Raw genomic sequence first — 15,022 nt, 5'->3', positions numbered from 1 at the left:
ATCACAATTAATATTTAGTTGAATGTAACCTGTTGCAAAAAAGCAATGTGTATATTTCAGTAATATTTAGCACAATAATATTATTCATGTTATTTTTAAGAAATATCTGTCACCGATTTATTTTACAAAATGATTTGTAGAATTAGTTTTTGAAACGCGATTATGTTATTAGAAAAACTGGCTGATTGTTGAGATTCCTGTCAACCAATGAAATTATTTGCTACAAAATGGCGGGTGTTTTTATACGAAGAAAAGTGTTGACATGTGTTTATATAAAATACTTGTGTTTATAATGTATTTTAAAGAAGTGCTGACTATTTGTTTAACTTCTTTTACGATGAAAGTAAGGTTAATGTCGATTTAGCGAAGGAAACGTCTTCTGTTCGTTGAGATAAGGTAAACTAGGTTACTGGTTTAGTACGTAAATTCGGACAGTACGTAAGTCAGACGTAATAACTCACTCAATTCCGATGAAATTTACATGTGTCCGACTTTATAATTTTAGAACAGGAAATCCACAGGTTTTTAACCAGGTTTTCCGAAGGAAAAAACTGGTTATTAGATTGGCGAATGCGGGCGGGCTGGCTGGCTGGCGGGCTGGCTGGCTGGCTGGCGGGCTGGCGGAAAAAGCTTGTCCGGGCCATAACTATGTCGTTCATTGTCAGATTTTAAAATCATTTGGCACATTTGTTCACCATCATTGGACGGTGTGTCGCGCGAAATAATTACGTCGATATCTCCAAGGTCAAGGTCACACTTTGAGTTCAAAGGTCAAAAATGGCCATAAATGAGCTTGTCCGAGCCATAACTATGTCGTTCATCGTCAGATTTTAAAATCATTTGGCACATTTGTTCACCATCATTGGACGGTGTGTCGCGCGAAATAATTACGTCGATATCTACAAGGTCAAGGTCACACTTTGAGTTCAAAGGTCAAAAATGGCCATAAATGAGCTTGTCCTGGCCATAACTATGTCATTCATTGTGAGATTTTAAAATCATTTGGCACATTTGTTCACCATCATGGGACGGTGTGTCCCACGAAAGAATCACGTCAATATCTCCAATGTCAAGGTCGCCACGACTAAAAATAGATTAAAAAAAAAAAAAAACTTACAAAGGGGGTTAATTTTTTTTGGTCATTTCAAAAGTTCAGTTTGAGTTTTCTCCCTTTATCAGATTTTTTTTTCACAATGAAAACCTGGTTTTGTGACAATTTTGTCCCTTGTTTTTAATGGAAATGCTCATCAAGTGTCCAATGTTTATTACTCGACTACTTGTAGGGTGAATCCGTGAAAAGTCGGACAGTTGACAGTAAAACACATAATAAACCATCCAATTACAGACTTGAAATCCCCAGTAACACGCATTTAGCGACACATAGCCATTCACTTTGAAAAATACATTTGTACAGTATGTACATGGACACCGTTTACGTTAACACAAAATCAATGATGTACTGGTACTTTTTGTTCTTTTAAGAGCACACATGGCTGTTTTCTAGTAAGAGTAGGCTAATTTATTGCCATTTTTGTCATTTGGTAGTGGAAACTTCAAGTGTGTATACAAATGACTGTAGTTTACCATCCCTTTAAATTATCTTAGAGGATGTTACATTGTAGTTTACAATTTGAGTCATTGTTTTTCTCATGGCCTTTGATTGAAGTCGCACATTTTATAGTCTTTAAATTGGCGCACAGTTCATTTCTGCAATCTGCGATTGCATTCTGCAGTTCAATTATTTTAACGCCAGGGCTCAACACTAACAGTGGTCCGTTGACCCGGGGTCAGTAAAAAATAGGGAGGATCAGTGAAACTAGAAATTTGGTTGATCCGTCGGACCAGTTAAAAATCCTGGCCGGCTCAATGTGAAATACTGGTGGAAAGCTGTTTTCATTAATGATTAATAAACAACTTTATTTGTTCATAATAAACCGATAATTTCATCATTATTTTTTGGGCCTACTCGAGACTGGGATGAAAAATAGCAACATATTGGAAATTCCAATTTTTCTAGATGCCCGAATGACAAAAACCTGTTGTCGGATCAAAAAATCGATTTGCATTCCGCAAATGTCTCTGGACTTCGCCGTGATCGATACACAAATTAACATAAAATTCGAAGCGTTTTGATTGAGAAATTAACAAAATGGTATTTATTATTTTGAAAAAGGAGCAATAATTAGCATTTTATTGATCTTAGTACCATCAGAATATACTTTGTTTACCGTGCAAATTTACAATGGAGAGCGCCGAATAATGTTTTGATATTGCCGGAGAATAAATGTGCGTATTTTCAAGATAACAAATTTTCACGATGTGGAATTTCATTCCGGGGTGATTGAACCTGCTACCTCCGCCTAAAAACCCTTAAACTAATGAAGAGAAGCTTGAAGTACAGCAATTATGAAAAGGACGAGAGATAGTTCAGTAGATAGTATAGTTTTCTTTTTATAAATTCACAATACATTGTGGATAGTCCGGAAAGTTAATTGAAATGTAGGTAAAATAACATAGATATTGTCGGACCACTTAAAATCTTGGAGGACCAGTAATATATAAAAGCTGGTGGTCCTTTGGGTCAGTAGGTAAAAAAGTTAGTGTCAAGCCCTGATTGCTGTGTGTTCAACGCTTACAAAAACAAGTATGAACTATTTTTCGAAAACCCATGCGCTCGAGTTAGCAAATCAACCAATCATAAAAAAGTTTAAAGTTAACATCGCTCAGTGATCTATTTTTAGAAAGGTATAGTGACAACTTGTAAACAGAATAAACTTGCGTCATAAATTGAACATTTTAATTCAAGATTAAAATTTGCCAAATGGCATTTTATTTACAGTTGGCTTTCGGTCAACTACTTACTTTTAAAATGGTTGTTCAATGAAAGATTTGGTTGCCCGACCATTGGTTTTTATTATCATACAGTTTTCGCCTTGTTAGGCTGAAAGAAGGGTTTATGTCTGGGAGGGGTTTTGTCCGGATACCCAGTAACTTGTAAGGATGGGCAATTGAAATTGTGATTTTATATAATTATATTCCTAACAGGTTGTGCACAGTATTTATTCTTGTAACTTCACAAACAGTCTTCACGCTAACTATAAGCCCGACAGCCCAGGACTGGTTAAATGTTAATCGGGCTACTAGAAATTAATAATTTATATAGTCGGGCTATTGGATTTTTTGTCTGTTTCCAATAAAGCATCATAATTCGGGCTAGTGGTTAAAATATATTACTGTGAAGACTGTTCACAAATAATTTATGGTGGAAACAGTTAAAATTAAATTTTGTTTTTATTTCAGTGTTTATGTGCGGTTGTATTCATGCAGCCAGAGCTAATCCAGGTAAACTGGAGTAGCGATGAAGAACTGGTACAAGTAAGGTGGTCAGACTCCGATTCTGGGGACCCAGTGAATTGTTCTATGACCACATTACAAGACATTACAGGATCTGCTGACTGTGCTATGACAGATAGCGAACAAGTACAGCGTGATGAGGAATATTTAGACATTTGGGATAGCGATGAAAGCTTAATGTTTTTGTCTTCTACAGATTCTGAACATGACATCGAACAGGTTTTAGCTAAGCCGAAAAAGAAAACAGAACACAAGTACATTCAAAGTAAGTACAGTACAACTTTGAGGGAAATTTTGTCAGGCTTTTTTGAAATTTTAGCATGTGCCTTTGTTTAATAGTGAATTTTGTCAATTTTTTTCCAGTCTGGAGCTGTTTCTCAGTAACTATTGCATAGAAGGGGAAAATGTATGCTCACTTTACATTGTTTTTTTCCCATTGTCAGTGTTGAATTCGACATCTAAGGCTTTTGAAATAGTAATGGGTCAGAATTTGGCATCGCTTAAGTAGTTGTTTTAACTTTTGATTTTGATGATTTGTGTTGCCCTAGTCCCTTAAAATTCAATAATTAATACTATCCCAATCAAAAAACGAATTAAAATATGTTTCAGATTTAGACAAAAATGTGCCATAAACCCACACATTACAACGTTATTGCTAAAACTAATTTAAGGAACTTAAAAAAAATTCTTAGCCTTTCTGTTTACATTCTAAAACACCAGTCTTAATGCTAGAAAATAAATGAGGTCGCCGTGGTGTAATGGATATGGTGTCCGCCTAGCGACAGGGAGGTCACGGGTTCGATCCCCGCTGTGGGAGCGTTCTTTCGATCTCCCATATAGACACCAAGTACTGGTTCTAGGCCCAGGAAACGGACTCGAGAGCATTTCAAATAAGTAGGAATTACTTTCTATGCAATCGAGCTAAAATAAATAGGTTTAAACTAAACTAGAAAATAACCATTTGTTATGCCTTGGTTTTAACATTTGTTTTCAGGTGAGGTAAAGTCAGAAGGAAGAATGAAATTAAAAGCATTGAAGTTTCTTAGTATTAAACCAGCACTTAACACACCCTGCTATTGTGGAAAACGGTGTATTATGCAGTTGAATATTAATTTTGTCCGTGATATTCGTGAAAAATTCTGGCATAATCCAAAATTGACTAGGATAACACTGCTGAAAGCATCATATGAAAAATCTGAAAAAGTCGGAAAATACAGGTACTTTTCAGTACAGTCTAAAAAACAAGAAGTACAATTATGTACAAAAGCATTTTTGGCTGCATTGAGAGTTAACAAGAATACATTAACTACAGTTGCTGATATGTGCATGAATAACAAGGAAGCTCCAACTGGGAAATCCCCACGTAACTGGGACAAGAGCACTCTACTTTTGATTGCTTGGCTGGAGGATTACTTCAGATTTCATGGCGAAAGAATGCCTCACCGAAACGAGATTGTGATGCCATATGGAACAGTGAAAAGTTATATTTATGAACAATACAAAATGGATGTGGAAAATCCAGTGAGCAAAAGCCAGTTCTACAAGAAATGGATTGACAGCTTCCAGTTTGTTAAAACGAAAAAGGTAAAATAATGTGTTTTTTGTGGATTACAAACAATTTTATGCTGATATGACGTTTTTAAACTACAAAGTCATGTACATGTACCTGCGTTAGTTGTAATACATGTAATTTGGCATCGTAAAATTAGAATCTATAGCTATATGTTTTTTTATTACAGCTGTCACATAATGAATCTTGTGTTGAGTATATCCTTTGAATGTCTGCAGCATTTGTTACAAGGTCTAACACCAATAAACATGTAACCTTTTTTTTGTCAGTTACTAGATATAATAATATACAGTTGAATCAGATTCTCTCGAGGTCAACGACAAAGGTCAAATATATGGGGGATATAGTGTTTTACAAACACATCTGGTTAAAATTTAAAAATGAAAAAATATGCTACACAATCAAAAACTTAACTATATTACATTAAATATGTTTTAGAATGAGGCACACATGTACAATAGGCGAATACGCATACATAGAAAGGATATTGCTTCAAAAAATTTACTAGAAAAAGTAGAATTTAAGATTTTCTCTAAAAACTTTCTGGAATGCCAGTCCTGGTGAAAACACCATTTCATTGCCTCTGTATCTTGAAAGAGCCTGGCCTTTCTTAATTCTTTCTCATCTGTTAACCCTTACAATGAGGGAACCAAATTTTTAAGGCCTTTGCAAACAGTTTGGATCCAGATGAGACGCCACACAACGTGGCGTCTCATCAGGATCCAAACTGTTTGCTATTCTGATAGTATTCTTTGAAAAAAATCGACGAAAATGCGAATGTTAGAAATTCAGCAGACGACATTTTAGCAGACGACAAATTTCCCAGCATGCAAAGGGTTAAACTGTTACAGTGTAAAACGACAATTTTCATGGACTTTTTTAAGACTTAAAACCTTCATTGTGATGCATCAGAAAGGATACTCCAAAAAGGCATTGGTAATTTATTTTCAGGAATTTATTTTCGAAATGGGTTCTAAACAACAACAAAAATGAATCAGTTATCTGGAGCTGTGTAACATAAGCAGTGATCGATATATGTTTCAGACCAACAGCTTCAGCAAATGTACAACTTGTGTGACATTAGAAAGGCTAATGAGCAAAACCACCTCTTTCGAGATGCGTGCTTTCTACAAGAAAAAGAAAGAAGAGCATAATATTCGTCAAATGTAATTTATGTATTTTCATTTCTTTTATTTTTCATTTATTTTTGTAACCAAATCTTTAATGAATAACTCCCTTACAAACATGGTAAGAAGCATTTCTAAAGTTCAGAATGCAAATCAGACTGTGTATTATTAGGGGAAAGATTAATGACCAGAAAAATTTACTGGGTGCTGCTAGATTGAAAATTATAAAAAGGTTCATGGTGAAAATTTTGGACTGACATTGACATTTTCTTGCAGGGTGCAGCATCCTCCAATTTTGCTCTATATCTTTCCCTAAGGCTTATTTTATATAACCACTGGTAATTAGTAAAAGTTATTCAGTTAATCAAGCTCATTGACTTTTATCTTAAATTGAAAAGACATTTAAGCCCCATAAATCCTACATATGTATTGATATCCCAAATTCACCAAACTTATTGAAAATAAATATGTAGTTTCATAAATGTTTTTAAACATTCAAAGTGAAATAGGTAGAAAGGTGCTACATTGTATATCCTGCATATTTGTGTTTCCTGCATACTGCCCATTAATGATGGTAAACAAAGAAATGATATACATCTTTCAAATTTAATTTAATTTTGCCTATTAAATGTTTGATGTCAAAAGAAACAGATGCACTTAAAACTATTAACTATTTGCAACTTCAAAGCTCTTATTTAATGATATCCAGGTTAGAAAGGAAGTACTATTACAACAAAAAAGACCAGGCACAACGCAATCCAAGCCAGCACATGTCCATAATTATCGATGGTATGGATCAAGGTTGGTATTTAAAGTGTCCATACACTTTAATTTTGACAGGAGCAGTTTGAAAATCCTAACTAGTCATAAAACTATATTCCCAAGTTCCAGTGTTCTGCCTTTGATGGGGCCTTGTTACAATGGCAAAAACAATTATTTGTCCTGACCTGATTTCTAAAAATAGGTCACCATAATAAAGATTTCTAAACATTACAATGAATGAATTTTTTGTTGAATGTGTAAACTGTAACAGAACAAAATCTTTCATTTTGTATTATGTCATTATAAAAAATAATTCCCATTATTTTGAAGAAAAAGCCTTTAACTATAGGCCATAAAGAGTTTTAAATTTGCATTTCTTTCTCCATGCATATATACATGTTAAATTTTTCCATAATTATATATATATATATCTATGTCATAGAGGACATTTGTTGGATTCCGTGTAAGATTGCATTATATTTCATGAGTGGTCACCGAAACAATATTTTCACAAGTGAAAATAACGAGTTTCTGTTACAACCCATGAAATATATATTACGATCTTACACTTTGAAATATATAGTATTATGATTTGTCATTAGTAAATCATGTTGTTGTTCTCTTGTTTTTTTTACGCTCTTTCACTGAAAAGCATGAAATACTGTAATTAATTTAATTTCCTGTCCAGACTTTTTTACTACATCCACAGTTGCACACAGGATACAATGGTACCAAAAAGGAATGCTTTACATAATATGTGATTTAATTTTTTATATAACAAATATACAAACAGTTGTTTTTTTAAATTTTTATTGCATAAATCTATTCTCTATTTTTTACAGCAAAGACCAATTTGCCACATTTTGCTGGGAGGAACCCAAAGGTAGGATAAAGGAGGTTTTGTGCCTTAGGTGGTAATCTATTTTAGCTCACACCTGTGTGTCTTACTCTGTGTGTCTTAAGCTTGCAATTGTCTTTACAGAATGTTACCCATAAAAGGGGCATATAAACAGTTTGTATGGTATATTTTTTTCTGAAATAAATGTTTATCCTATTACCTAACGAAAACCAATAGTATAACAAGTGATCGTATGAATATGAGCTGTGAACTATAAATATTTTTAGAATATGGTTTCCAATCTTTATTTTTGGAACAATATATATTTCAATGTGATGTCATAGCAAATGATTAGGTTTGAAGTAAACAAATACTTCAAGCAAAATTGGGACACCAGCGTTATTTTTTTAGATTTAAGTATTTTTACTCTTTTTTGAACGATAAACACCACAAAATAATGGGATAAATAGAATATCATGTGAGTGTTGGAAAGATATCAAGTTTATCATGCTCGGCTCAAAATTTTTGTAGCACTCTGAAAGTCTAGCACTACATGTTTCTCATCCTCGCAGGATAAACTTGATCTCTATCCGACAGTTACATAATATTCTATATTTACATTAAAAAGCATTTATTTAATGAGTTCCTAAAATACATATCTTGCCATTCAACCATTGATGCAAAATTTATTAATTTATATTTAAAGTTGTCTCTAGGACACTTGCGGCGCTTAAAAAAACAAAAATAGTGAAAAGTTGTTACTTAGTATCGTATTGTGGTGGTACGCTAGCAAATTTTGTTAAGTTCAGCTCAAGAATTATGAGTTTGATTGAAACTAAAGGCTTTTTATTTGGCAGGTGATAACAATTAATCAGATATGCTTGTTAAGTTTTAGGATACGTAATACACAAACAAGATTCAGTATTTTGTTCGTTTTTGATTTCCAAATTTAAATGATGTATTGTGCAAGATTTTGTAACTGTTATGTGAAAAATTACAGAATCTGCATGCAGTGGATCTTCTGCATACTCATGTCACTGGAGTGCTAAGTCACGGGCATGGAGGGTTTCATGCCTATGTGGACATTAATGAATATCCTCATGATCCCAACTTGACAATCAACATCATACTTAAAGAGCTACTACGTCAAGCGAGGGCAAATGTGAGTAATGTTTGTGTACATGTGAGTAATGTTTGTGTACATGTTATCTTACATAATTATACTTGGACGACAAAAAATTGTAAGCAAGCCATTCAAGCACCTACATTTCTGAAAATAACCAAAGCCCTTGACACTTGTGAAATACCACATGATGGCTTTTTTGGTAAAGATGGTGATAGTACAGTCAGTATTTTCAGGGGTCTCGATCTCTGGTTTTTGGGGTTTAAATAAGGCCATATTTCCCCAGCATAAAGAATATAGTTCCCCCATTTCAGATAAAAATGCCGCAAAAATGCAAGACAATTGAATGCCCTAGACCCAGAATTGTCAAGTTCAAGATGTTTCAAACTAAATAGAATTGATAGATAAGTATTAACTGTTAATAGATTGTAGTAAAAAGGACAAATTAAGTGATTAAAACAAATATTTTATAGTTTCTTATGTTTTGGTTGAAATTCTCCTATGGAAAATGATGCCTGATTTCGCCCTGGTGTTCCCCCAAACCAGAGTGAGACCCCTGGTTTTATGAATTTGTATAGAGGATCATGATTCATAAATTCTTGCTTAGGTTGGTTAATAGGATAGATTACATCAGAATACGAGTCGTACAAAAAGCATTAGTATAACACATTTTCGCCAGACTAGCTATATTTGTGTATGATCATGTGATATAAACACTGACCATCTTACTTTTATTGTTTTCCCTATGTTGTAGTTTTACTTGTTGTTTACTCTAGAGAACAACATTATTGTGCAATAATTTTGTGGATGTTTTTATTCCAGAACAACTTCCTGCCTCCAAATTTGTTTATCCAAGCAGACAACTGTTGGAGGGAAAATAAGAACCGTTATGTATTTGCATTTCTGGAATTGTTAGTGGCAGAACAGGTTTTCCATGAGGTGAGTGTTGATTTCAAAGATCACAGTGTCTGTTTTACTACAGTCTTTCTTAAGGATGAGTATTCAAATAATTTCATTTTCATTAACTTGATTATTTGAATATTCATGTGCACTACTTACAATTATTCAACCTCTGTAGCATGATTTAGTAGAAATGCTTTTTATGCCCCCCTTCGAAGAAAACGTATTCACACAATGGCTGCTACTACAACTTATAGCCCATATAGGGGGGCATGCATGTTTTACAAATAGACCTTGTTTACCAGGAAATCGATAACGTCGCGGAAACACGTCTATTCAGGGAATCGATAGGGATCGTAAAAGCATGTATCTATCAGGGAAAGGATAGTTACTATAACTAATTAACTTTAAAAGTGCACTATGTGACTAGATATGTTATTGTTGCCAACTACTGTGTATCATATATATCACTAAAAACATGATAGTTTTGAATCCTGCAATGTTTGTTTTCAAAATTATAGAATTGCATCTTTTTGGCTTTTATTTCAGGTAACATTTTTGTAGCCTAAACATATAAATTATTTATATTTGATTATTAAAAGAATAGTTTTTCTTAGTATTATTCCATCTTGTAGTTTATGCATTTTTTAAAATCAAATTATGATAAAACTTGGGAAAGGCATTTATCTTGTTCAGCCATTGTCAACTTTATTGACTGAAGGTATTTGATTTAACGGATTTGATAATTATATATTATATTTCAGGTTCATATGTCCTTCCTTATTGTTGGCCACACGCATGAAGACATTGATGCAAAATTTAGTGAGGTTTCCAGGCTATTAAATACTAAAGATGCTGAATATTTTGATGACTTCTTAAACGTTTTGAAAAATGCAGAGCGTATCGCACAATTATTTGATATTAAGTCATGGATTGAGGATGATTTAAACAAAGTTGACCACATCACCCAACCTTTGCACTTTAAATTTGTTTCTGTGGACGGTGGTGTAAAAGTGTTTTATAAAGGGGTACAATCACAGCCGTGGTCAGCCCTAAATGGGAACTTTTTGAATAAAGCGCCAAGTGGAAAGCCAGAAATATTGAAGCCAAATTTTAGTAAAATTGAAATAGATAAAAATGTTAAACAAATTAAAGCTCTGAAACTAATTTTCAAAAAGCAGGATAGTACACAAAAGTGGCTAGACTTTTACGAATCGCTCAATTCCAACATGGACAGTTTAGATTCTGGAGTATTTCCTTTAACACTGCTACCGAGACAACCTATAAGGCAGGCCTTTCCACCAGGACAAGGAATGGTTCCTGAAGTTCGTGAACTGATTGAAAAGGAAAACAGACAGCCATTGGTGAGCTTTTTCTACAATGAGGTCATATATTGTTAGCTAACCTGAGCTCACCGTGCTCAGGGTGAGCTATTGTGACTGGTATTGGTCCTTGTCGTGTGTCAGATATGTAACAGTGCTCATTTTTGCCTAAATATTGGGAGATATTCAGCCCCATTCTTCACATTTCAGAGTATAAATTTCCCCCCCAACTGATTTGATAATCATCCATATTGCATTTCTAGCATATGGTATATACTCTTAGAATATACATGTTGAGTTTGTAAATCTTAATCAACCACTCGGCTAATCTTAATGAAACTTGGCAGGAATGTTCTTTGCATAACTCATATTACCATGGAAACGGATAGTTTTCCTTATATGTATATAGTAACATCTAGAGCTTAGAGCTCTAATATTTGGCATGAAACATCATATGAAGAACCTAAACAGTAAACAAGAATGTTAAAATTATGCCTCTTGGGTCGAAATTGCCCCATACCGGGGGACAAATGTTTTTTCCTTAAATGTATATAGTGAAAAGTTTAAAAAACTTTAAAAAACTCTGAAATATTAAAACTAAAGCTTTGATATTTGGCATTAAACATCGTCTGGAACACCTCTACCAATATTGTTCAAATTATGCCTTTAAAGGTCAAAATTGGCCCAACCCTGAAGGCAAATATGTTTTCCTATATGTATATTGTAAAAACTCCTTCCTTGAAACCACAATGCCAAGAGCTTGGATATTTGCTTTCAAACATGGGCTGATGGACCCTTACAATATGTAATTTGAAAACAGTATGAGATACATGTATAATAATAAAATACAATATTGAGGTGTAATTTGTATAATTCTAGGTACAGATAAAAAAGCGGAAAACTGGAGACGAAGCTTCTGACCTCAGGGTTGCCAAAAAGAAGAGTAAATATATATGATATTTATTATTATCATAAATCTTGAAAATATCATTAAAGTTATCTTTTTACATTCGTTATAGAGTTGAAATTCATTTGTTATGTATTTAGTTTGAATTTGACAGGATCAGGAAGAACAATCTTAAGTTTAAGTATGTGTTTTACAGTAAAAATGTGACAATTAAATAATTATGAACATTATTTCATAAAAAATTTGTTTCTACTTATCCTTCTCAAACCCATCTGTAGAAAATTATTGTGTAATTTTGAGTGTAATCCATATGAAAATATTCCATTAAAACATTTCAGATGATAACACTTCTGGTGGGAAAGGGTTTGGCAAAAGGAAGAGAAGATTTATATATGGTTTGTGTATTGCTCTTTTTTTTCTTTGAACATATGATGGTTTTTATAAAAATAAGTAATAATAGTATTAAAACTGATTTATAGTAAAGGGGCCTTTGCACAGATTTTGGCATGTTTTGTAGTTTGCCTTTAAGTGCTTTATATTGATAAATGTAAACACTGGATCTAAAAAGGTCAAGTAAAAAATCAAGAATAAAATTTTAAAAAAAGGAAAAAAAGTAGCCCCCATCAGGGCTCGAACCAGTAACCCCCAGAGTCCTGGAGTAAATGGGATATGGGAATCACGACCGTCCATCTGTCCCAAGGAGCATAAGTTTGTCATTTATAAAGCGAAATTCATTAAACTTGGTACAAAAGATCCTCATCATTAGACTGTGTATGCTTAAATACCAGTTCCCTACCTCCAAGGTCAATGTCACTATTATAGGTCAAATGTCTTTATATGGTACAATGTTGCATCCTGTTTGTGTCCAGAGCATAACTTAGTCATGTATTGAGTGAATTTTATTAAACTTGGCACAAATATTTTCAATCATGTGTCGCTCTTCCTGTTGCCTTAATCTAGTGGAAGACAAGGTTAAGGTTAACTTTCATCCATTTATTTAAAAATGGAATTCCCATGCCTTGAAGGAACACAACTTGAATGATATTTTCTCGCAAAATTAACTCGATACTGCAACTAGTGTTCTACAGATATTAAAGCATTAATTAAGCCTTTATATGTTTTGTTAACATTTCTTTTATTCTCACGTTTTCAGCTTTTCAAGGTTTTAAAATGCATTTTATTTGAAGTATTGTTGAGTAGCCTATAAGGCATTTAAAATAAAAATAAATTATTCTACAGCTTGATTTTCAGTACGTTACAGGACGGCATATAGTGATCGCACTGTCCGTCCGTCCATATGTCTGTCCGTCACACTTGCGTTAACGTGATATTATGGGCATCTAACAGTTAATAGGTGTCTATCGCAACCATTGTTTATTTTTGGTGTTTTCACTTCATATATACTTAGATTTGTTAATGCAGCATCAACATACTAAAACAATATCCCTGAAAGAGAAAAATAATGCATTTGAATTAAATTGAATATAAACTGTACTTTCGTTTGACAACTGGTCATGCTTGTACGATGTGTACCTAAATTTAGTTTTAGTGCAGATTCGTTCATACGACACAAAGACACAATTTTGTTTTACGGATGGCTTACAGGACTGGGTGAGTCCCGTAAGATATCAAATATAAAATATATTTTTAATAACAACTGGTAGCAAGATGAGTTGCAGATAATTGGTCAGTAACCTCATTTTAAGTAACTCGTTTGACCTGTTAATTCTTTTCAGCTCAATTCAACAGTGAAAAATGCCCATAATATCACTTAAAGGTTTCGAAAAATGCTCATAATTTGTATGTCGCTTCAGATGTAACCTTTATAATTGGTATGCATTTGTATATGGACAAGGCCTTTCCATACGCACACAAATTTTGACCCCTTTGACCTTGACATTAAACTTAGGGTCCGCTTTTAGGTTTCAAACTCTGCCTTTAGGTTTTGAAAAAGCGTTTTTTGGGGGCATATGTCTGATGGAGAAAGCTCTTGTTTTTGTTTGGCATTGATATGTGGTTTGTTTTATTTTAGACACAACACTGTGCAGATCACGACTGGTCATGATTTCAGATGAAGAAAGGAAGAAACATCTGTGGATAAAAATCTTGATGGACCTGTATACTTCATTTATGCAGTATATGCACATCTTGTTGCTCATTTTGTATGTGTTCTGCTGCCTTTTTGAAGGATATATTTTGTTTATTTTAAGGTTATTGCAAGAACTTCTGCGTCAATCTTTATTAGAACACATGGGTTTATTCCAACCCAGAGTTTCATTTTATGGTGAAATTGGATCAGTCAATTGAATTTGTTTTAGCAAATATACGTCTCTGGTGGGCAAATAAGACACTATTATTGAGGTGTAGTGTTTAACAATTTGTATCCAGTCAAATGTTCCTTATTTCGCCAGTTGTCTTTATAATCCCCCGAAAGTATTGAGTGAGATGTCCTTTATAAGCTATTGTAACTGTACATTTGTTCATGTGCATTTTTCTACCAATTTTCGATTTCGGTTTAGAAATGCTTTGTATGAACTTGTCTTCACATAAAAATGCTTTATTATGTTCCCCTTCGAAGAAGAGGGGGTATATTGTTTTGCTCATGTCGGTCCGTCCGTATGTCCGTCTGTCCACCAGATGGTTTCCAGATGATAACTCAAGAACACTTAGGCCTAGGATCATGAAACTTCATAGGTACATTGATCATGACACACAGATGACCCCTATTGATTTTGAGGTCACTAGGTCAAAGGTCAAGGTCACGGTGACCCGAAATAGTAAAATGGTTTCCGGATGATAACTCAAGAAGGCTTATGCCAAGGATCATGAAACTTCAAAGGTACATTGATCATGACTCACAGATGACCGCTATTGATTTTCAGGTCACTAGGTCAAAGGTCAAGGTAATGTTGACCCGAAATAGTAAAATGGTTTCCGGATGATTACTCAAGAACTCTTATGCCTAGGATCATGAAACTTCATAGGTACATTGATCATGAATCGCAGATGACCCTATTAATTTCAGGTCACAAGGTCAAGGTCAGGGTGACTCGAAACAGTAAAATGGTTTCCGGACGATAACTCAAGAATGCTTAAACCTAGGATCATGAAAATTCATA

At 33.9% G+C, this 15,022-nt stretch overlaps 2 protein-coding genes and 1 long non-coding RNA gene across 4 annotated transcripts; all 3 read left to right on the top strand.

Moving 5' to 3' along the window:
- Nucleotides 1-525: 525 nt before the first annotated feature.
- On the top strand, nt 526-1,166 carry LOC127872716 (uncharacterized). The gene is made up of 2 exons (XR_008045740.1): nt 526-770; nt 933-1,166. It is a non-coding gene; the product is annotated as an uncharacterized LOC127872716 (long non-coding RNA).
- A 3,252-nt stretch (nt 1,167-4,418) lies between these two features.
- On the top strand, nt 4,419-10,860 carry LOC127875011 (uncharacterized). The gene is made up of 8 exons (XM_052419739.1): nt 4,419-4,938; nt 5,969-6,090; nt 6,761-6,852; nt 7,656-7,696; nt 8,652-8,813; nt 9,597-9,713; nt 10,439-10,574; nt 10,856-10,860. The coding sequence occupies exons 1-8, from the start codon at nt 4,450-4,452 to the stop codon at nt 10,858-10,860; spliced, it is 1,164 nt and encodes a 387-aa protein (XP_052275699.1). The 5' UTR covers nt 4,419-4,449.
- LOC127872712 (uncharacterized) lies at nt 10,702-14,763 on the top strand. Of its 2 annotated transcripts, none has more exons than XM_052416053.1 (4): nt 10,702-11,038; nt 11,882-11,939; nt 12,242-12,298; nt 13,936-14,763. In XM_052416053.1, the coding sequence occupies exons 1-4, from the start codon at nt 10,904-10,906 to the stop codon at nt 14,208-14,210; spliced, it is 525 nt and encodes a 174-aa protein (XP_052272013.1). In that variant the 5' UTR covers nt 10,702-10,903; the 3' UTR covers nt 14,211-14,763. The 2 variants fall into 2 exon arrangements, with proteins under 2 accessions (XP_052272013.1, XP_052272012.1); XM_052416052.1 differs by having other exon boundaries at nt 10,707-11,038; nt 11,876-11,939.
- The last annotated feature ends 259 nt before the right edge of the window (nt 14,764-15,022 follow it).

This window comes from Dreissena polymorpha, chromosome 3 (assembly GCF_020536995.1).
Source record: "Dreissena polymorpha isolate Duluth1 chromosome 3, UMN_Dpol_1.0, whole genome shotgun sequence".
Lineage (NCBI taxonomy): Eukaryota > Metazoa > Mollusca > Bivalvia > Myida > Dreissenidae > Dreissena > Dreissena polymorpha.
Note: the sequence above shows the minus strand (reverse complement) of the source record. Positions and strands in the feature narration are given on the sequence as shown.